The sequence below is a fragment of the Ctenopharyngodon idella genome, chromosome 2, assembly GCF_019924925.1.
Source record: "Ctenopharyngodon idella isolate HZGC_01 chromosome 2, HZGC01, whole genome shotgun sequence".
NCBI lineage: Eukaryota > Metazoa > Chordata > Actinopteri > Cypriniformes > Xenocyprididae > Ctenopharyngodon > Ctenopharyngodon idella.
Genome location: NC_067221.1, coordinates 33,265,178 through 33,288,978, shown reverse-complemented (window position 1 = coordinate 33,288,978; position 23,801 = coordinate 33,265,178). Strand labels below are relative to the sequence as shown.

Sequence of the window (23,801 nt, the reverse complement as noted above, 5' to 3'; positions counted from 1 at the left end):
AAAAAAAAAATTAAATACAAATTTTAGTTTAATAAATATGATTTGCTTTTGAAATCCACATTTTTATTATTAACTGTCATTTTGTAATAGATGCAATCATATTTATTTAAGATTACAGTAGACAATAGCTGTGTCCCAATTCAGAGGCTGCATCCTTTGAAGGATGCGGACTTCAAAGGCCACGCCTTCGAAGGCTGCAAAGTTCAGACCGAGTTTTGATAAATGAGAGAGTCTAGCCTACAGAGGATTGCTTTTGTCACCTAGCAACTGTGACAACTGCCGTTGACGAGCGGCAGTAACGTTTGTGCTGGACTTTTTTAAGTTATAATCAACTGTCTGAAAACAAAACAGGGTTCACAACCTGTCTAAAGTATAGTCTGGGCCACGAAGGATTCATCTGTTGTATCCTTCATGGCCCGGGAAACAAAGGAAGCATTGCAAGGCCGCATTCGATGGAGCCTTCGAATTGGGACGATTGGGATTCAGTCTTCGAATGCAGCCTTCGAAGGATGCAGCCTCTGAATTTGGACACAGCTAATATCTGATGTATCTACATTGGTTGACTCATGTGGCCTTCACTCATTCAATATTCACTAATGAGTGCCATGTCTGAGAGTAAATGAATACATTCAGTAAGTGGTAGACACTACTGTGCATTTCATTTTAAGATCACAAGCAACTAAACAGATTTTAATCGAATACACAAAACAGAGATTTTTGCTGCCTATCTGAACAAAGTCACTAAAGATTTTCCCTCTATTTTAACTTTAAATGATAGAAATCTTAAATTTGTTGCCTTCACTTGTTTCTGATTTTATGTTTGACTTGCATCCAGTGTGCAACCTGTCAGTAATCATAGTAAGCGAAATATACAGTATGTATTTCACTTTAAGCCCATTTTAGCAAGAAATATGTCACAAGTGACAAAGGAGAGATTACAGGTTTCATGATGAGCCACAGTGTGCAAAACTGTTGTTATTCATGGTTTTCTTAGTTTAGTCACCTAAACCAGGGTTCACCATCTGCTGATGTCACTGTCAAATGAGACTGAGAGGTCAGAAGGTCATACTATCACAGTGAATCAGTGCTGTTTGCGACATAGTATCAGTTTGTTTAAGATCTGTGTTTATCGCTCTCACTCATTTTCTCACAGAGTCGTTCTCCCTCACCCCTCCGGAGGGCTTTCATTATCTGGGTCAGTCAGGATGTGTGAAGGACAAAGCCATTAATGACACTGAGACTTTTCAGGAAGTGCTGGTGAGACAGTCACAACATGACAACACATCACTGTATGACTACTGTACAGCACATGAACACACACACACATACACACACACTCCACTGCTGTACTACAGCAACCTACTGCACTATTGTATAAGCACACATTTTGTTTGTCAAATTTTGGATATTTATGGATTTTAAACCGTAATGACAACAGCAATTAATATTATATATTTAATCTATAACAGTTTTGGTCTTGGCTTATCCAATGAGATACTATGATTTTGTATCTATCTGTGTGTCTCATGCTCACCAAGGCTGCATTTATTTGATCAAAGTAAATAGTACATACAGTGATACAGTAAAAAGATAATATTGTGAAATATTATTACAATTTACAATAACTGTTAAATGTAATTTATTCCTGTGATGCAGAGCTGAATTTTCAGCATTATTTCTCCAGTCTTCAGTGATCCTTCAGAAATCATTCTAATATGCTGATTTGGTGCTCAATAAACATTTCTTATTATCATCGATGTTGAAAACATTTGCATGCTTAATATTTTTGTGGAAACGGTAATACACGTTTTTTCAGGATTCTTTAGTGAATATAAATTTAAAACAGCAGCATTATTATTATTTGCATTAGAAGTTTTTTTAGAAAACGTTTTTGTGTGTAGTCTTTTCTGTCACTTTTGATCAATTTAATAGATCCTTTCTGAATAAAATTATTATTTATTTTTTTTTATTCTGACCCCAAACTTTAAAAAAAAAAATAGTGTATAAAATATATTGTGTGTAAATATATGGTTATCTTGTGTTTTAATGCTGGTTGACTGTGTTTTGTGTTAGAATGCTCTGAGGACAATGCAATTTGGAGAAGAGAACATCAAGGAGGTGTTGAGGCTCCTGTCGGGAATCCTGCATATGGGAAACATTGAGTTTTTAACGGCAGGTGGAGCACAAGTCTGCTCTAAAACAGGTAATCACTTCTCCACTCTCTTCAGCTCTATTTCCCTTTTGTCTTAATTGTTGAATTTATGAGTTGTTATTATTTGACATTACTGTACTGATGATACTTGCATTGTTGTATGTATAGCTCTTAGTAAAGCTGCAGATCTTTTGGGGTTGGATTGTGCCCAGCTGGCTGAAGTTTTGACCCACAGATCCATGATCCTCAGAGGAGAAGAGATCAGCACACCCCTCACTGTAGAGCAGGTAACAGGGGTGTTACACACTAAACAAAAGTTTACATGGTTACACAAAACAGTCAAACAAACATAAAGTTGTAATGTGTGTTTATCATCATCACACATTACAACTTAAAGGTTTATTTCACCCAAAAATGAAAGAATTGTCATCAATTACTCACCCTCATGTCATTTCAAACCCGTAAGAATTTCGTTCATCTTTGAAACACAAATGAAGTGTTTTTAATTGACAGCTACGCAACTATCACTTTATCACTTCAAAAACTTCACTTATCTTCACTTCACAAAACTAATCCTTATGAATTGAGCAGTTTAGTCCAAATTTTCTGAAGAGACTGAATTTAGGCTTTTATTCACATATAAACATTGATCAGCAAACATAAACAGAAGCTCAACCGTACTTGCTTGACGTGCGAGAACAAACCACATTGGTTTGTGCAAAGCTCAAATGTGCTGCGTAACACAGAAGAATGAACCTCACTGGTTCTCGCATGTCAAGCAAACATGTTTGAGCTTCTATATTCTTCACATATCATGTGTGCGTTGAGGAATGTTTATCATATATATATATATATATTTACACACACACGCACACATTATTGTATATGTTACAACATTATTGTAAAATGAAAATCATCCTGTATGAATAATCAAGTCACAACTAAAAACACAATATAGATTTCATCAGAATACTTCTGTAGTCACCAAAAACAGGTCCAGAACCTCTCCCTCCCTCTAGAGGACTTCACATGTAACTGCAATCCTTTAATAAACGTTTCACCTTCCTCATTTACCTTTTTATTACTGTATGGATACAGGTTTAAAGTTTGTTTCCCATCAAACATTACAACTTGACTTCTTAACACAGTACTTCCAAATACTTTTCCATTCAGTGCCGATGTTTATATTATGTATTACTGTTAAAAATACATTGAACACAACATATTTAAAAGTAAAAACACAATAAAAGCATTCTAGAAGCAGTACAGCATTTGCAATGAAGCAAATTTTACTACAGATTTTACTACAAATGCCTTAAAAGCAGAAAAGGAAGAAAAACTTAATGTGAGATATGTTGTCTTTTGACTTTTAAACTCTTATACATTATTTCATTATTCAGTTTAGACCTTAATTAGTTTAATTAAGTAATAAAGACTCAAATACCCTTCTGTAGTCAGAATAACAACACAAATATGCATGTGTATGTCTGTCAGGCGGTGGACTCACGAGACTCTATGGCAATGGCTCTCTACTCTCAGTGCTTCACTTGGATCATTCGTAAATTGAACAACCGTATCAATGGCAGTGAAGACTTCAGATCCATCGGTATCCTGGATATCTTCGGGTTTGAGAACTTTGAGGTGAAAGTCATGCTGACTAGTTTCAGACAGGTTTTAACCCACTTTTCATTACTAATGTTATTCCACTCTTTTTTTTATTTCCATTCTCCCTCTCAGGTGAACCGGTTTGAGCAGTTCAACATTAACTATGCAAATGAGAAACTACAGGAGTATTTCAACAAGCACATTTTCTCTCTAGAACAGCTTGAGTACAACAAGTAAGTCATTACAAATATAAACACACTCAATGCATCAGCAACACCAAAACACAGTTTAAATGTAGCCAATGCACAGGGTAAGCATCCAATTTTCTGCCATTTTAATACTTTCTTTGTTATTGTGTTCATAGAGAAGGGCTGGTCTGGGATGATGTCAACTGGATGGACAATGGAGAGTGCCTTGATCTCATAGAAAAGGTAAAAACTCATACACAATCAAAAACACTGTCTAAAATCTGAAGTTCTAGATCTGAGTCTGTCTGTGCATGTGTTTTTTCTGCAGAAATTGGGTTTGCTTGCTCTTGTGAATGAGGAGAGTCATTTTCCTAAAGGCACTGATGACACATTGTTGGAGAAACTCCATAGCCAGCATTCTGTACGTCTCTCACACACACACACACACACACCTACACCTAAACCTACCCATCACAGAAAACATTCTGCATTTGTACATTTTTAATAAAACATTGTTTAATATGTTTTTAAAGCTATTTTAAATATGAGAACTCACGAAATGTCCTCATATTTCATATTTACGTCGTAATACCAGTGTAATACCCATGTCATTATACAAATTTGTGTCCTCATAAATCACAAAAACACACGGACACACACACACACACACACACATTTTTTGGAAGTGGAGCAGGTTGGCTTGGGCAAGAACTGTAGGCAGGAAAGTACCCAAATGGAGGGGACCAAACAAACTCATATTGATCCAGCACTGATTTGAATATTGGGCATAATAATCACCCTGAATATGATCACTATAATCACTAATCTATTTCTCTTTCCATCTCATTAGAGGAATCAGTTCTATGTTAAGCCTCGTGTTGCAGTTCATCAGTTTGGAATCAAGCACTACGCAGGAGAGGTATAGCACCCTGTTTACTTTTTTTTTTTTTTTAATTATTATTTATTATTTTAATTGGATTGAAATACTCTAATTTCCACAGTATTTTGCATCTTCAACTACCAAAAAAAAAAAATGTGGGAAAAGTTTCAAGTTTTATTTTGAAAAAAGAAAGATAAAATTATAGTCTATTCACCTGTACTGTAGTACATCACATATCTCATGTGTTATTGTGTATACAGTATACTGGAGAATGAGGGAAAAAAATGTGGTCAACATCAGCGTTGCAGGTGTCATGTCTCAGGTTAACATCCTGCTTTTTGTCCGCAGGTTGTGTATGATGTCAGAGGAATCCTGGAGAAGAACAGAGACACTTTCAGAGATGATATTCTCAACTTACTCAGGGAGAGCAGGTGTGTGTGTGTGTGTGTGTGTGTGTGTGTGTGTGTGTGTGTTTGAATGTAGTTGTGTAATTTTCTCTCTGAGGCCATTTGTTCACATGCTCCTGTTCTCTCAGGTTGGATTTTGTGTATGATCTCTTTGAGAGAGTGAACACCTGGACTGGACAGGACACAGTCAAGTGTGGCTCAAAGTATCGCAGACCTACAGTTAGCTCCCAATTTAAGGTAAGGAACTACAACTCCCATAATGCTTTAGAACAGGTAAACAACAATTAAATTTAAATGTAAGTGAATGTAAAGAGACCATGATCATTTTTCACTCTTACACTTTAAAAAGTGATTGTTTATCTTTTGTTTCTAATAATCTCAAACATCAAGGATTTGTTGTATATAAAGTGTATTTGGTATAAAACATTTTAAAAATTTGTGAAAGATGATTTATTTCTGTCTATCCAGAATTCATTGCACTCCCTGATGTCCACCCTAAGTGCCTCCAATCCATTCTTTGTACGCTGCATTAAACCCAACAATAGCAAGGTATGTGTCACAGAAACAAACATATGAACAGATTAGATGTCATCTACTTCGTGTCAGTTTGTATAACATTGGGTTCAGTTTTGAAATTAATTCTGATTTCCAGTTCAGAGTGGTTTTGTTTATTGTTTATGGGCCAAGTTCAAGTGTAGACATCTAATACACACACACATACAAACTCACACCAATGAGACACACACACTATCAGATGGCAATTCTGTGCATGGTTGTATATCTCTCAGTGTTTTCATTCAGTAGTGACAGAGGGAGATTAGACATCATAAACTCGGTGTGGAGATATAAGACTCCTTTGAGAGACACAGACACATGCTCTGCACACTTTTCTATTCAGACTGCATTGGACCCGAGGCCATTCAGTAGACTGCCTATTAACTCTACAGCAGATGTCAGACTACATGTGTGTTTTGTGTATGGTAGTAGCTCTTTGTTCAGTTGTTTGAGGTCGGTGCAGAATTGATGTGTTAGTGGGACACATCAATTCTGTTCCATTCTACTTTCACACAAATCTATGCTGAAGTAAATCAATATGCATTTGTCTCGTACAGAATGCACAAGTATATAGTATATATAAAATGTAAAAAAAGCAGAAGAGAAAGCAAACAAATAATTTAATAATTAAAAATGTAGATTATAAATTATAATGGTTAAAAACTAAAATAATAAACTAAAATGATGAATTAAAAATAATAAAATAATGTACAGCTACTTTTGTGTAAAATGTTTGTCTGCTTTCTGTTTATCTATATACAGTCAAACCAAAATTTATTCAGACACCTTGAACATTTCATACATTATTACAGTTTATTCACTATAGTTTAAAAAAATGCTAATAAAATATGACAAGATCTCAGAGTTAAACTGTATCAGAAAAAAAAAAAATCTTAATTATGTCAGATAACACTTAAGCAAAACATGGTCAGGTCAAAGTGTCTGAATAATTTTTGGTTCCAAATTTTGATCAATTTTACTTGTAGTCCACTGTATGAAGAATTTTTGGGTATAATATGTCACAGTTTACTTTATTTTGCTGTCCTCACTTACATAAATGAACTATATAGTGTCCTGCACCCACTAGTAAAAAAATAAAAAATATATATCTAGTCTCTGAATAATTTATGGTTTGACTGTATCCAAAATTGAATATTTAAAAATCATTCCTCAAGAAAATAAAAGTGAAATCTAACAGAAACATGTAATTTTATAATTAGTTGTCTCTAAATAAATTTGACTAGATTTGAATTTTTTCTTATTTTTCTCTTCAAATAAATTTGACAACTTATTATAGTAAATATATTTTTTAAATGATAAACTTAAAATTAATATTTTTTAATAAATTATCTAATTTATAACAAGATATACATTTGGATCTATTAATTTATCTGTTTTCTATTTATCTGTATATCTAATATTGATTACAATTTAAAATATTCTTCACAAAAAAATAGCTTATTATAAACAACTAATGAATTAATTAATTATCTAACGTACAATTATGCATGACATCTATATATTTGTTTGTATGTCTGTCTTTCTGTCAAGTTCTCTTCAGCTGTATGTCTGTGTCTCTCAGTCCACTGTTCCCCCACTTTATTTGAATGTAAACAGCTGGGGTGGCTTCTGCCCCTTTTTTACCCACAATGCATTTCCCTCCAACACCCCCTCCCCCCTTGAGCGCAAATTAGCCCAGCATGGGTCTGATCTCCATGGTAACCAGCAGTGTGTGAATGAGAGCGGAGAGGTTGGGGGTGTGTATGTGTGTGAGCTGACCAGTTGATCACTGGCTTGTTGTGAACATACACTCACTCAGAGCTGCTGACGGTCACAGGATGAGAAAGGACACTTTTCTGTACAGTAAGAGTTCATATATTATTAAACTAAATATTTAGCCAGTTACGTTGTTGATGTAGAAGAACAGAACCGATACAGTGATGTTTAAACAGATGCTGAGAGTTTTTCCAGATGTCCGACTGCTGTTTTGAGATGGTATTCAAATATCTGGATGGTCTGATATCTGTTTACCTGTTGGATAATGAAGAAGCTTCTCACAGTTTTGCTAATTAAAGAAAAGATTTATGAAAACTGTTTGCTATGTTCTCATGGTTTGATTCTTAAAGGGATACTTCACCCAAAAGTGACAATTCTGTCATCATTTACTCTTCTTTCTTTTGTTTAACATTAAAGAAGATATTTTGAAGAATGTTTCAACTGTTTTTCCCATACCATGAAAGTCAATGTGGTCCAAAACAACTTTCATTGTATGTACAAAAACACTGATACATTTTTCAGAATATCTTCTTTTGTGTCCCACATTAGAAAGAAAGTCATGCAGGTTTTGGAACGATATGAGGATGAGTAAATGATGACAGACTATTCCTTTAATATGTGTTATATGTAGCTAGCATTTGTGTTTCTGGGAGACAATTAAAGAGAAACTTTGTCCCTGCCCCCATGAAGCACTCTGACATTGATCCTGTCTGCTTTCTGTGACTTCTGTGCTGCATGTATCAGTATGTTAATGTGCCTCTAACTATAATGAATGATTGTGTGAGTGTAAGTGTGTGTGTTGGTATTGACCTTGCTCTCACAGAGCTCTTTCACCACTCATCTCTTCATCTCACTTTCATGCGCCAGTCTTCTGGTTCATTCCTCCTTCCACAGAGATGACATTTAGAAGCGGGGATCACAGCGCCCCGTTTCCGACCTCACCCCCACACAGGGTCGGAGGTCAGGGGGAGAGGGGGTGACGATGGCCCACTTAGTGTGTTTAAAGAATGAATCCACTCAAAACTCAACCAGTCTATATTTGAAAGCAGAATTAATTCAGCTCTTTTAGATTTAGGACCTCTAACTTTTCAGTCTGAAGCTGAAACACTTTTTAAATGGAGCAAATGTGGTGATTTAAACTGTTAAAATGTCACACTCTTTTGCAGATGCCCGATCAGTTTGAGCAGTCTGTAGTCCTCAACCAGCTGAGATACTCTGGGATGTTGGAGACAGTTAAAATCAGACGTTCTGGGTTTCCAGTCCGGAGAACATTCAAGGATTTCTGTTCCAGGTTTGTGCCACAAAAACTATAAACTCGCATATTCCTGCTGAAAAATTATTCATTCTGAAAATGTTCCTTTCTGGTTTGTAGCATCCTTTTTTCAAGCTTTTTACGACACCACTTTAGGTGTAGTTAATTGAAGTCATTGTCATTCTTTTCAGTCCAAACACTCCTCCTTTCTATGCAAATGACACTTTTAAAGGGATAGTTCACCCCAAAATGAAAATTCTGTCATTCTTTACTCATCCTTATGTTGTTCCAGACCTGTATGAGTTTCTTTCTTCTGTTGAACACAAGAGAATATTTTTTGAAGAATGTTGATAACCGCAATTGACGGTAGCCATTGACTTCCATAGTATTTTTTTTTCCCAATGGCTACCGTCAACTGTCTGATTATGACCAACATTATTCAGAATATCTTCTTTTTAGTTCAACAGAAGAAAGAAACTCATACAGGTTTGGAACAACATAAGGGTGAGTAAATTATGACAGAAATATAATTTTTGGGTGAACTATCCCTTTAATAGAATGTGTCTTACTCACAAAACTCAGCGCTGTTTGACACCCAGAATTAACATTGTGCTACTACTTGCTTTCTGTTTTTCCTGCATTTCCTGCATCTTTGAATGATAATCATATAGTGGATACATAGATGAATGCAGTATTGGTGTATAAATGTAAGATCCATTTTTAGGCTGTGAAAAGAAATAGGTCAGTTTGAAATAGCGGAATTGGATTTGTCTGGTCACATGACGTAGCATAATTTTGCATTTTCCGATCCCCATGAGAATAAAAGGATTCAGAGTGTTAACTGACATTGTGAACCACCTTTGCCAGGACAGATCAATCACTGTTTTATTTTGTTTTTGCCAGGTACTATGTGTTGATGAGGGGTGTGGTTTTGTCAGATGACATCAAGGGGCAGTGCCGCCTTCTGCTTCAGATCTATGACAACAGCAGTGCTGAATGGCAGCTGGGAAAAACCAAGGTCAGCAACATTATGTTCTCGGGATATTCACTTTGAAATGTGGGACTGTGTGGGTAGCTGACATAAAATACTTTTGGAAAGTTTTTCTCTACACAATTCAATCATGACTTTGCTAACTGTTAACCTAAGTTAACAGGTAACCTAATATATACGCTCTCCATTTTGTATTCAAGTTTTAACTAAAATGTGTCTATTATTTTTGTTAATATTTTTTTTTTTCAACTCCAGCATGATTGGTGGATCTGGTGTAAATGATGGCTTTTCATTGATTGTTTTTTGTAGGTGTTTATGAGAGAGAGCTTGGAACTGCGTTTAGAGAAACAAAGAGAAACAGAAGTGCTCAAAGCAGCTTCAATTATACAAGCTCATATATTGGGTTATAGAGCACGGTAAACACACTTACACATGCTTATGCATATACACTCATTCACGCTTGGTTTCAACTCTAATGTACTCCCTCTGTTTTTCTCTCTGTCCTCTACTGGATATAGCATCCAATACAGACGGCTGTTGCAGTGCATTGTTGTCATTCAGAAAAACTACCGTGCACTGTATTGGCGTCGGCGCTTCCAGACAATGCGCTGGGCCACCATCACCCTACAGAAGAGGCTCAGAGGGCAAAGGGCACGACGGCTTTACAGTCACCTTCTAGAGGAGAAGAGGAAGAGGGAAGAAGAGGAAAGGAGACGAAGAGAAGAACAGGAGGCGCTAGAGAGGTGGGCAGTTGTGCCTGTATTAAGTTATATTATGAAAATTATTATTATTATTTGCTTGTACAGGTGCATGTATCATTATACCTACGTTTGTGTTTATAATGTTAGTTTCTATGTTTGATCTTCTTGTGGTGTTTACTTGTCAGAGAAAGACTGGAATTGGAGCTCCTGGCACAAGCGGTTAGTGAAAAAAACTATCAATCTATTAATATCTGTCTGTCTGTCTGATAATATATATATTAGGGGTTGAACGACTTCCGATTTTTTTTAAGTCGACATTTGTGTGATTAAAGTTGAGTTAACGTCGGCTAGTCACTGATGACATTATTAATGAACAAGTAAGCCTGAACCTCAAGCTGAGACTCGAATGTGGGTCACCTTGTGCACAGCTACTGTATATGGCATATGACACAGCACTGCCCACTAGGCTATTCCTATGTAACAGCTCATTTTTATCAGTTCTGTCCTTGGGTCGTTATATTTCTCACCGATTTCTCGTTTTAAATCAGATATAGATAAAGTAGCACAGTAAAGATTACATTTATATGAATGCATTAGTGAGAGAGCGATTTTGTGTGTGAATTCATTCTACCTGACAGCGTCTCTCTACTAATAGTGAAGCCGTAGGTTTTAGTTACTAAGAAATATATGCTAGAACTTTTCAGTTTCAAAGTTATTTTATTGGTAAATCACAAAACAGTGTTGACAATACATTTCTACGCTACTGAATGTGTGCACGCTGTAGCAAATTAGCTCAAAAAAAATATGAATAATTAATTATAACTATTTATAATCAATTATAAATATTTGGATCAGTTAATAGAATTAACTTAATGTAGTAAAAGTAATATTACAATCAATTAATCTGTTTGTCCAGTGAACACTCAGTGTTAATTGTTTATTAATTCTAAGAAATGTTAATTTCCAGGTTATGGGAAATAACATTCTTACTGTACTGTACTCCTCAGAGCATGTAGCCAAAATCTGCATGATTAGGGACTCCAGTATATGAGCATGAAACACAGACAACTTTACGTGTGACATGAGCAAGACTTTATTAACTAGACTAAACACTTTACTGTAACTCTAAAATTCACACACATACATGCATACAGTTTGCCAAGGGAAAGAGAGAGCTGAAGCAGAATACAGGAAAGCAAGAAGCATTGTTTGAAATTCAGCAGATCAACAGCCTCGAGCAAACCATCAGTTTAGTTCTAACACGCCCTTCATTAGAAGAAAAAAAGGGGGGGGGGGAGGGGGGGGGGGGGGGTGAGGATACTTAATGTAACAAATAATGAGACTAAATTTGATACTTGCCTGTCTCGCCCATTTTAATTAAACTCTCCTGATGCAATTTGTGGAGGCTCCCGTTGATCTTTGCTGATGTTGTCTTGATGAGAGAGAACCAGTTGGATTCAGAGGATCTTTGGTGAATGGAAAGACAAGGCCGCAGCCTGGCACAAGCTTGGCACAAGCTTAAAATCACATGCTACCCATGTGATTTTAGTTAACCATAGTATGCAACTCTGAAACAATAATACCAAAAGAGTTCAAAAGAGATAATTAATACATAGGCCAAACCCTATAAAAAGAAAATGATGAGATGGGAAAATTGTATACATGTTTATACATTTCTCAAGTGGTTATACACTATATTGCAAAAAGTTTTGGGAGGCCTACCTTTACGTGCACATGAACTTTAATGACATCCCATTCTTAATCCGTAGGGTTTAGTTGGCCTACCCTTTGCAGGTATTACAGCTTCAACTCTTCTGGGAAAGCTTTCCACAAGGTTTAGGAGTGTGTTTATGGGAATTTTTGACCATTTCTCTAGAAGTGCATTTGTGAGGTCAGGCATTGATGTTGGACGAGAAGGCCTGGCTTGCAGTCTCCGCTCTAATTCATCCCGAAGGTGTTCTATCGGGTTGAGGTCAGGACTCTGTGCAAGCCAGTCAAGTTCCTCCACACTCGCTCATCCATGTCTTTATGGACCTTGCTTTGTGCACTGGTGCGCAGTCATGTTGGAACAGGAAGGAGCCATCCCCAAACTGTTCCCACAAAGTTGGGAGCATGAAATTGTCCAAAATGTCTTGGTATGCTGAAGCATTAAGAGTTCCTTTCACTGGAACTAAGGGGCCAAGCCCAACCCCTGAAAAACAACCCCACACCATAATCCCCCCTCCACCAAACTTTACACTTGGCACAATGCAGTCAGGCAAGTACCGTTCTCCTGGCAAACACCAAACCCAGACTCATCCATAGGATTGCCAGACAGAGAATCGTGATTCGTCACTCCAGAGAACACGTCTCCACTGCTCTAGAGTCCAGTGGCAGTGTGCTTTACACCACTGCATCCGACGCTTTGCATTGCACTTGGTGATGTAAGGCTTGGATGCAGCTGCTCGGCCATGGAAACCCATTCCATGAATCTCTCTATGCACTGTTCTTGAGCTAATCTGAAAGCCACATGAAGTTTGGAGGTCTGTAGCTATTGACTCTGCAGAAAGTTGCCGACTTCTGCAGACTTCTGCACAACACCTTAGCATGCGTTGACCCCACTTTGTGATTTTACGTGGCCTACCACTTCGTGGCTGAGTTGCTGTTGTTCCAATTTGTTATGATACCACTAACAGTTGACCGTGGAATATTTAGTAGTGAGGAAATTTCACGAATGGACTTAATGCACAGGTGGCAACCTATCACGGTACCACGATTGAATTCACTGAGCTCCTGAGAGCGACCCATTCATTCACAAATGTGAAAACTGCATTTGTTACAGTTTTTGGGGGAGGGTTCACAGACCTTTGTTGAGAGAGTGCTTCTGAATAATTCATTAAATATAATGAATAATTGTGTCTGATTGGTCCAGATGTCTGTGATGTGTGTGTGTGTGTGTTACACAGCAGCACATTCATTTAGAATGATGATTAACTGTACAATACGATTATGATTACGTGTACAATAAGCTGTTTAGCCCGATCACCCTATTGATGTTGAGCATCCAGATGGTATAATAACCAAACATAACTTGTGGAGCGCTCTCAGAGTATGCATTTACTTGTCATTTGGACTTCAAATATTTCTTAACCTGTTGTGCCCTCTATAGGCCATGATCTGTGACTGACTGAGTTGCTGATCATGGCCTATAGAGGGCTCAATAGGATAAGAAATATTTGTCAACTAGTCTGTGCAACCCCTAATATATATGTATGTGTGTGTGTATACAATTCAAGAGTAGATATAAGATGTACAAGATGTAAGATGTTTCTTTTCTTTCTTTTTTTTTTAAATGCAGCATTCATAACAAAACCAGTTCAAGTGACATTCTGTTTATGTTGCATGTTGGGTAACACAGTCTTCTTTTCTATGCAGGCGGAGGAGGCTCGAAGATTAGAGGAACAAATGAAAAATGAGATGATTCAAAGCGTCTTATCTGAGAATACCGCACCAGACAGTATTGTACCAGAGAGTAGCCCACTTGAGAATGGCCCTCCTGAGAGCCCTGTAGCAGAGAAATCACTTGCGGAGCAGGTGTTTGACGAGGTGTTCGAAGGAGAAACAAACCAGGCATCACAGGTGGAGGAGATCTTGCGTTTGGAGCGTGAGATTGAAGGCCTGCGGCGACAGAAAGAAGCTCAGGAGCAGAGTCTAACTACGCAGTCATTGCATCGTCTGCAGTGGCTGCGTGATCAGGAGCTGCGCAGGCTGGAAGAAGAGGCCTGCAAGGCTGCGCAGCAGTTCCTCACCTCGCTCAACTTCGATGAGATCGACGAGTGCGTGCGTAACATCGAGAGCTCTCTGGGGGGATCCAGTGGCTCACAGCAGGGGGTAGCCAGAGGTGAGGAAGATGAGGTGGATGAAGGTCTGGGAGTGGATGACGGGTTTAAAGACTCACCTAATCCCAGCGAGCACGGCCACTCAGATGGCCAGCGCACCAGTGGAATCCGCACCAGCGATGATTCCTCCGAAGAGGATCCTTATGCAAATGACCGTATGCCACTGCCCCCAGCCCTGCCCATCATCATACCCTCAGCTTTTAATGCTCCACCCTCAAGCAGTGGCTCCACCTACTCTCAGGCTGTTCAGGAAGAAGAGGCGGAGCTAATCCCTCCCGATGAAGATTCAGATTATGATGCAGATGATTATGATGGAGGCATGATCATGCGACCTCCCAGCCTCCCACCTCACAATGACTACTGGTCACATGACCACCGCAGCTCCATGGCAACCAGCACCAGTGTCAGCTCAGGGGCGTACCGCTTCAGCTCAGACGGGCCACAATCTTCAGTAAGTTTTTCACACATATTCTGCATGGTTGATGAGTCAGATTCATTAAAAGATTCAGGTTTTTTGTAGAGCAGGGATTCCCAAACATTTTTGTCTTTTAACAACACATTTGCATGTTCAAGGTGCTCTGATGTCATTTTTAAAGAAATTAATTAAAAAAAAAAAAAATTATTCAGCAAGGACTCAACTTATCAAAAGTGACAGTAAAGACATTTACAATGTTACAAAAGATTTATACTTCAAATGAATTTTTACTTCATCAAAGAATCCAAACCAAAATCAGCATATTAGAATGATTTCTGAAGGTGACACTGAAGACTGGAATGATGCTGAAAATTCAGCTTTGCATCACAGGAATAAATTACATTTTAAAATAAATAGAAAACAGTTATTTTAAATTGTAATAATATTTCAAAATATTACTGTGTTTTCATCAAATAAAATATTAAAGAATTTTACTTACTCCAAACTTCTAAATGGTAACGTACATCACATTACTGAAACAAAACGAGTTGTGAATGCCATTTCATGACTTTAAAAGCATGTGTTCATGCTTGTGTAATTGCTGATTGTGTATCCCTGTTTCTTTCCATCAGTTTGAGGACAGTGAAGATGACTTTGAAAGGTTTGACACTGACGATGAATCATCTTACCGGCGGGATTCTGTCTATAGTTGTGTCACTCTCCCCTACTTTCACAGCTTTCTTTATATTAAAGGTAAATAGAGTTTTGCCCACTCCTCCCTCAACACCTCTCCTTTATTATGTTTGTTTAATTATGTGTTTGCAAGACAGTGTAATGAAATTCATATCACTTTTTCTTCTTTTCCAAATATTTCTGAAGTTAAGTTTTAAGTTTAGTTAAGTTTTGTAGCTTATTTTAGCTATAAGTGTGCTGCCTATAACAAAAAAAACAAAAACAAACTTTATACTTTTTTTTTTTTTAAATTAAGTTTAAATTTACTCTTAAATTGTTTAATGTTTGTAGAGCAAGATTTTGACCAATCAGATTTCATTGGGCAGGGCTACCCAGTCCAACATTAGATCATATATATAAACATTAGATATATAAACCAACTGTTTGTGGTGGCCATATCTGATTAGGACGAAAATTTGATTTGCTTAGAAGAGACAGATTTTATCACTTTTAATATTTGCATACTTAAATGGTTGGTTTACCTAAAAATGAAAATTCTGTTATTAATTACTCACCCTCATGTTGGTCCACACCTGCAAGACCTTCATTCATCTTCGGAACACAAATTAAGATATTTTTGATGAAATCCGAGAGCTCTCTGACTTCTCCACAGACAGCAATTTAACCACCACTGTCAAGGCCCAGAAAGGAACTAAAGACATCATTAAAGTAGTAGTGACTGCAGTGGTTCAACCATAATTTTAGTGACGAGAATACTTTTTGTGCGCAAAAACAAAACAAAAATAACGACTTTATTCAACAATCTCTTCTCTTCCCTGTCATTATCCTTACGCAGGTGACACAGTAAGCACAGTGCAGCGCTTCCGTGTTTACGTTCAAACGCCAGCTCAGTATTGGCCAAAGCTGCACTTGTGAGCAGCACGACGCATGCGTGTGAGCCGGCCAATAATGAGTCAGCGTTTTGATGTTTAACTGTACTTCTTTGTTTAAATCTTCTTTGTTTAAATCATTTGCATGCTGAAACTGTTTAACCAGAAGCCACATTATATGTTAATTCTTGTGCACAGCTGAAGTTTAAGTCAGCGAAAATGTTTAATGGTGACACTGTTGCAGCATTTCATTTATTGAAAGCCTGGATGTGCCTGGATGTGTGTTGCAGGTGGCCTGTTGAACTCCTGGAAGCGTCGCTGGTGTGTGCTCAAGGATGAAACATTTCTGTGGTTTAGGAGCAGACAAGAGGCGCTCAAACAGGGCTGGCTGCTGAAGAAGGGCGGAGGCTCCTCCACGCTCTCTCGTCGCAACTGGAGACGCCGCTGGTTTGTCCTGCGACAGAGCAAACTCATCTACTATGAGAATGACACAGAGGAGCGGATGAAAGGCATGCTGGACATGCACGAAGCCAAGTAAGACCTCAGGAAGTACAGTAAACAAAGGTTTCAGGTTCACTCACAATCAGTGACACTACATCTGGAGAGCTACGGTCATGCTCTGTTGCCTCATTGTTCTTGACACTTTTAGGGGGCTAAACCTATCAATCAAAAACAAATACCATATATAAAAATACTTTCTTTTTTCAGCCTAAAGGCCTATTGATTCTAAGAAAATAGTTTTTTTTCCCCATAAATTTTTCTTTTGAAGCAGCAAAAAGACAACAAAATGTATTTGGTTATTTATATTTCTCTTTGAACTTTTCACTTTGAACTTTTTCACAGCTTTATCACTGTAAAGCTGCTTTTAAACAATCTGTAATGTATAAAACTCTATATAAATGAAGGTGACTTGACTTGTTCTTTTTGTGTTGTTCTATTAGAGAGATTATTGATGTAACAGGGAAGGAGAATGGGATTGACATTGTTATGCCAGGGAGAACATACCACCTTGTTGCAGAAAATGCAGAAGATTCTAGGTAAGTGTGTTTATGTTTTGTATTTTTTAATCCTGTGTGCTTCAAGCCTTGACGTTTACTTGGTAAATGAGTAAAAACATCGAATTGAGGTTTTTAATTAGTCTCTGTGTTGTGTGCAGTCATTGGTTCAGCGTGTTAAGTCAGGTGCACATGTCGACAGAACAGGAAATTCGAGAGATGCATGATGAACAAGCAAATCCTCAGAATGCTGTGGTAAGTATTAGACACACACAAACACACACACACACACACACACACACACACACACACACACACACAAACATTTTATGGGGACTTTCCATAGACATAATGATTTTTATTCTGTACAAACTGTGTATTCTATCCATTAACTCTAACCCTGCCCCTAAACACAACCCTCACAGAAATCATTCTGCATTTTTACATTTTCAGAAAACATCATTTAGTATTATTTGTAAGCTGTTTTCCATATGGGGCTTAAAAATGGTCAAGGTCAAAATATTAGACCACAAGGTCAAAAATTACTATCTTTGTGGAGACATTTGGTCCACAAAACATAGGGTTTACCAGGACACACACACACACATTTGCAATTCATAAGATATTTACAAAAGATGTTTTTATTTTTCATAGGGCACACTGGATGTGGGAATGATTGATTCTGTATGTGCCTCTGACAACCCTGAAAGGTAAACACACACTCTGTTCTCTCCCTGTCTCCCTGTCATTATTTTACATTATATATATCTTATATACTAATTTATTTTTTTAAACATTTTTTTAAAATAATTTCTTATAACTGCAGCTTTATATCTAACAATTGTGACTTTCTCAGTTGCAATTATAAATTTATATTTCACAATGTGACTCATTTTAGTCTCATTCTCATTTTATTTTTTTCACTAAACTTGTGTACTATAATTGTTGTTGCATCTATAACAGTTTACTTGTGATGTTCCTCATTTGTATGTTGCTTTGGATAAAGACATCTGCAAAATGGATGTAAATGTTTAAACTTAATTTCACAATAACTATTTTATTTTTTTCTCTGAGAAAAACCAATAAGTTGCATTGTCATGTAGACAATAAAATATTTTAAATGTTTTCGCATTTTCTCTCTATCCAGGCCAAATGCCTTCGTTATAATTACAGCCCATCGTGTGCTGCATTGCATGGCTGAGTCAGCAGAAGAAATGCATCACTGGATTACGTTGCTCCAACGCACGAAAGGAGACACACGTGTGCAAGGACAGGAGTTCATCATCAGGGGTGAGAGGTCACCTATTTGCACAAAAGCCTTGCTCAGCTGTTAATGGATTGTCTGAAGAATATTTTTACGTTAAATACTTTACATTAGTTATTTCTCACTGTATGAGGATGTTTCATCACTCTTCCTTGTCAGTCATAGAATCAGAGCAAAGCTGGATGTTAAAAATGTTTAAAAGCATTTTTGTGTTTTTCCCCCCAAAGTTTGCATGCCTGTAACTCAAGAAGTATTAAAGATATCTTAAAAGTGCAGTAGGTGATCTGGGAAATGCTAACGTTAGCCTGCTGTTATTGAAAGCATACGATCCCACTCTCCCTGCAAACCGCCGTCCAAAGCCACGCCTCTTCTAAAACACAGAAATGCACACACACACAGCTGCTCTAGTCAGAGTGTCACAAGAGACGACATTCCTCATGTCTCAAAGCAGTAATAATAATGAACGTAAACAACTAAGAGAGCTTGTACTTGACTGCTGCAGATTCATTTCGGTGTTGATACTGTTGACATGGATATGCACAATTCCGAGTCTGACTGAACAGCTCCGGTTAGAACGTCACGGGTTGCCATCTCTTAATTACAGTAGTTTTGGCATGAACGCCACATAAGCTTGTTGTTTTAATTCGGTAGGAACTGTAAAAGGTGGCTGCTGTTTGTTTGCGGTGCTCCGTCACTGACATCTGTCTGTATAAACTCTGCATAGCATGAAATGCGCTGTACAGGGTGCGTGAGGGTATGTAAACATATGTTGACAGGCAGGTAGGACATCGTATTATTTCATTCGGAACAAATATAATGATTGGATTTACATTTTATTCTCCTATGCTTTCCACAGACAATATATATTTATAAAAATACATTTAGACCATTTAACATAGTGATTGCTGTCAGGATATGAGGAGACATTCAACCAGTATAACAAAAAATGTTTCTGTAGAGAGTCACCTATTGCACCTATAATATCCTTTTAGATTTTGCTTCTTAACAAAACTTTTTTGGGGGGGTATCTTCATTTTTTATAGGCCCTTTAAATTTTACATTTTACGAGGAATTTTACAAAATAGTGGATTACTCAGTAAATATTCATCCATGGCATTTAATATTTTGGCTTTCATTACTTATTATTAACTAAAAATTTGAGCTGGGGACCTATGGTTGAGTTGACACATGGAATGACCCTAATTGATTTGATATTGAAAATATTATCCTCTTTTTGAATTAATTATTTGTAATATATATTACATACTTGATGGTTAATTTAGTGTTTAGACAAATAAAGAGTCAGGAGAAAAGATGGCTTAGACCACAATAACATGTTATAATGTTCACTTTCAAATGAAGTGATCCTGTTAGGATGCCTTCATCTACAAACTGAATTTAAAATGTGAAAATATGTCAAATCTCTCCCTTCTGTTTCTCTCTCTGCTTTGGTTTCCAGGTTGGTTGTATAAAGAGATTCGGGGCAGCAGTCGGGGGAATCTTAAGCTGAAGAAGCGCTGGTTTGTGCTGACTCACAATTCTGTGGATTATTATAAAAGCTCAGAGAGAAACGCTCTTAAACTGGGCTCTTTAGTGCTTAACAGCCTCTGCTCTGTGATCGTTCCTGATGAGAGAGTCTTCAGAGAGACCGGTAAGCACACACATACAAACACATAAACAGTAGAGTATACCAACAAACATTTACATCTTTTTCAGACTCTATTCTATTTTTGTGTGCCTATAGGCTACTGGAACGTGAGCGTATTTGGTCGTAAGCATTCATACAGGCTGTACTCTAAGCTGCAGACAGAGGCTAGTCGATGGGCCAACGCTGTACAAACCGTCATTGACGGAAAACCGCTAATCGATACACACACACAGCAACTTATACAGGACATCAAGGTAAAATGCACATTGCATTGCATATGCATTTATGTTTTTTAACATAATTTTATTGAAATGCTGTTGTAATTGTTTGTTTTCAGGAGAACTGTCTGAATTCAGAGGTAGTGGAGCAGATCTACAAGAGGAACCCAATACTGCGTTACACACACCACCCTCTACATACAGCCCTCCTGCCTTTACCCTATGGAGATGCACAGCTCAGCTGTGAGTGAAACACACACACACATATTTAAAATACACTTAATATTTAGTATTATTATCAATTTGACTGCACTGAAACTATAGGATGAGAACAAAACTTGAGCTGGATAATGATAATTGTCTTCTGTAGAGCCACTTTACAGCTGAATCGAATTTGTTTCATTATTGATGAACTCTGAAACTCAAACACTTATTAAGCTGAATTGAATCAACATTGAACTGACTTGAGCTGAATAATGGCACTATTATCATTTGTAGAGCTACTTTATCGTTGAACTGAGTTTGATTCATAACTAATGAACATTCACTTTGTTATTGAACTGAATTGAATCAACATTGACATTAATGTCTTCTGTAGAGCTGCTTTATAGCTGAAATTGAGGTTGTTTCATAATTAATCAACTTTGCAACATCGACACTGTTATTTTTCTGTTCATTACTATGAAGCTGCTTAGAAGCAATCTGTATTTTATAAAGCACTATATAAATACATGTGACTTGACATATATGTTCTAATACACCCTAATGGTAATAAGCACTCTGTGTATTCATGTTTTTAGCTGACAAGGGGAGAAATTACGGCACGCTCCAGGCTGAGGCCCTCAAGCTCTTTAGTGTTCTTCATCAGCTAGAGGCTGAAGACAGTCCCATCCCTCACATCCAGGGGCTTCTGCAGACGGCTCATGACCTACGACCCCTGAGAGACGAGCTCTTCTGCCAGCTCATCAAACAGACAGCACACCACCCGAAACCTGCTGGCCCCGCCCACATTAGTGGCTGGCGAGTCATAGCCTGCATGTGCTGCACATTTAGCCCCGCCTCCAGAAGTGTTCTTAAATACCTGAAATTTCACTTGAAGAGGTCAGTGAGCATGTGTGTCTGTATTTGGAGTATTTTGTCCTGTCAGAATGCCAAAAGGTTAAAAAAAAAAAAAGAGATAAATTAGATAATGTAAGATCAATACTTGCTTACTGCATACTGCACAGTAGAGTACACTACCATTCAGTAGTCAGTAAGATTTTTTTATTCAGCAATTGATCAAAAGTGACAGTAAAATCCTTTATACAAAGAACTTTCTATTCATTAAAGAATCCAAAAAAAAGTATCATGGTAGAAATAAAAAAATACAAAGCAGCACAACTGTTTTCAACATTGATAATAATAAGAAATGTTTCTTGAGCACCAAATCAGCATATTAGAATCATTTCTGAAGGATCATGTGACACTTTAGACTGGAGTAATGATGCTGAAAATTCAGTGTTGCCATCACAGGAATAAATTACATTTTAAATTGCAATAATATTTCACAGTATTACTGTTTTTACTTAGTTTTTGATCAAATAAATGTAGCTTTGGTGAGCATAAGAGACTTCTTACAAAAATATTAAAAAATCTTCCTGACCACAAACTTTTGAACGGTAGTGTATATACTATTTATTATGTGATTTAGTATGTGAAACAGAAACAATAAATCTGAAATCAAACAGCAGTACACAACATTGTCACATGACCTTGTTACATTGCATGTTTAATTCGGTGAATGGTGTCCAATTATCATCTTGGAAATAATAAATACTGTTATTTTGCTTTTTAAAATCATAATTTGTGTAAAAGTTTTGCAGTCTGATCAAATAATGAGTCAGAAGGAAGGACCAATAAAGAAAATAGGACCAATATTAAAATTTGGGCCAATATGATAATAACCAATAAATAGTTGATGAAAATTCTATATTGTTTTGTCTTAATAAACGAAAAATAAAACACAAACTAAAATCAATTATTTTAAATATAGAAGTGAATTTAGGAATAACAACATTGAACATGAAAAACATCATGAAAAAATACATAGTCATTTTGAGATTTGCAAAAGATTACTTTTAACATTTTATTAAATTAGTTTTTTTTAAAAGATTATCTTCAAAGGTGAGCATCAGGTGACAACAAAGGTCGTTTAAATTTAAAAATCGAAGAAACTATATGTTTCTGATATATTTTGCATACCTATGTAGCGAATCAGTACAGGTATTTAATTAATTTATGGGTGAAATATATGAATATAATAAATCATAAAGCTTTATGATTAATTATAATACATATACCGACCCGAGAGGGAATTATACATATATTGTGAATTAATTACAACGAATTATAATCAATCACATATATGATTAGTTCTGGTTTGATAATAATTTAGAGAAACTATTAGTTTGTCCAGCAAACCGTTAGCTCCTCATAGCCGATTATAAAAGGAAGGTTTTTCTCTGGCCACGAGAAAGACTTCCTATTCTAGCATCAATGCGTAAAGCAAGGATACTGGATCGAAACGTTAAAGTGACCTGGGTTTGTTGCATGAGCAAAAAAAACAATCGAGCATGAATATAATGTATTTAATATATGAAACTACGGATACAGAGACTATACTACTAGACATACACAAACAATACACCTATATGGAAAACGAAAGTAAAGTCAAGAAAACAGAGGTGATCAAAGGAATGGCAACTTACTAACAGTTAAAACCTTTGAGAGCCAGCAAGGAAACTCAGCTTACACATCGAGCTTAAAACGCTTTGGAAAGAATGGTTCTATACTTGCATAGGTTCAGGTGCTGTGGTCGTTTCGTGTTTCTGCAGGAGTTTCGGTGCGTGCGGCTGAAGCGATTGGTCCTTTTCCGAGAAGGTGTTCTTCGGCGGGATTTTCAAACAAGGGTTTAACTTAAGAGTAAGATAACCGGAAAGGAAAGAAAAAGAGTCCGTCTCCTAGGCGATGAAGAGTGAAGACTTAGGGCGACGGATGAAGAGGGTTTGACAAAGAAACTTGTTGCCAAAGGATGGTCGTCCCGAAGAGAGGGGGCGCGTGATGGAAGCGCGGTCGCCGAGACGTCCGGGAGAGACGTGTGTTAAATGGCGAGAGACAATCGAGAGACAATGAGAGATGCGTGTCGTTGTGTTTTAAGGACAACAGGCCAGAACGCCTCCTGGGATACATCAGCCAATGATGAGGGTGCGATTTTGGCGGGCAAACTCTTTCTTTGTCTCCATTTATGACCTAATTTGCATGGTTTACGAAGTGTC

At 37.1% G+C, this 23,801-nt stretch overlaps 1 protein-coding gene across 2 annotated transcripts in view; it reads left to right on the top strand.

The window, feature by feature from the left end:
• Positions 1–23,801, top strand: part of myo10 (myosin X) — a 56,562-nt gene that overhangs the window by 25,633 nt on the left and 7,128 nt on the right. For both annotated transcript variants that reach the window (XM_051861457.1, XM_051861465.1), the window contains 27 exons: positions 1,154–1,257; positions 2,074–2,203; positions 2,321–2,439; positions 3,647–3,793; positions 3,890–3,990; positions 4,122–4,188; positions 4,274–4,366; positions 4,796–4,864; positions 5,174–5,256; positions 5,361–5,469; positions 5,701–5,781; positions 8,730–8,854; positions 9,719–9,833; positions 10,116–10,222; positions 10,325–10,549; positions 10,693–10,726; positions 13,922–14,836; positions 15,433–15,553; positions 16,653–16,896; positions 17,304–17,399; positions 17,519–17,612; positions 18,012–18,067; positions 18,505–18,647; positions 20,081–20,272; positions 20,366–20,523; positions 20,607–20,730; positions 21,288–21,588. In XM_051861457.1, the coding sequence (XP_051717417.1) occupies positions 1,154–1,257; positions 2,074–2,203; positions 2,321–2,439; positions 3,647–3,793; positions 3,890–3,990; positions 4,122–4,188; positions 4,274–4,366; positions 4,796–4,864; positions 5,174–5,256; positions 5,361–5,469; positions 5,701–5,781; positions 8,730–8,854; positions 9,719–9,833; positions 10,116–10,222; positions 10,325–10,549; positions 10,693–10,726; positions 13,922–14,836; positions 15,433–15,553; positions 16,653–16,896; positions 17,304–17,399; positions 17,519–17,612; positions 18,012–18,067; positions 18,505–18,647; positions 20,081–20,272; positions 20,366–20,523; positions 20,607–20,730; positions 21,288–21,588 (4,153 nt within the window). The remainder of the gene's footprint in view (positions 1–1,153; positions 1,258–2,073; positions 2,204–2,320; positions 2,440–3,646; positions 3,794–3,889; positions 3,991–4,121; positions 4,189–4,273; positions 4,367–4,795; positions 4,865–5,173; positions 5,257–5,360; positions 5,470–5,700; positions 5,782–8,729; positions 8,855–9,718; positions 9,834–10,115; positions 10,223–10,324; positions 10,550–10,692; positions 10,727–13,921; positions 14,837–15,432; positions 15,554–16,652; positions 16,897–17,303; positions 17,400–17,518; positions 17,613–18,011; positions 18,068–18,504; positions 18,648–20,080; positions 20,273–20,365; positions 20,524–20,606; positions 20,731–21,287; positions 21,589–23,801) is intronic.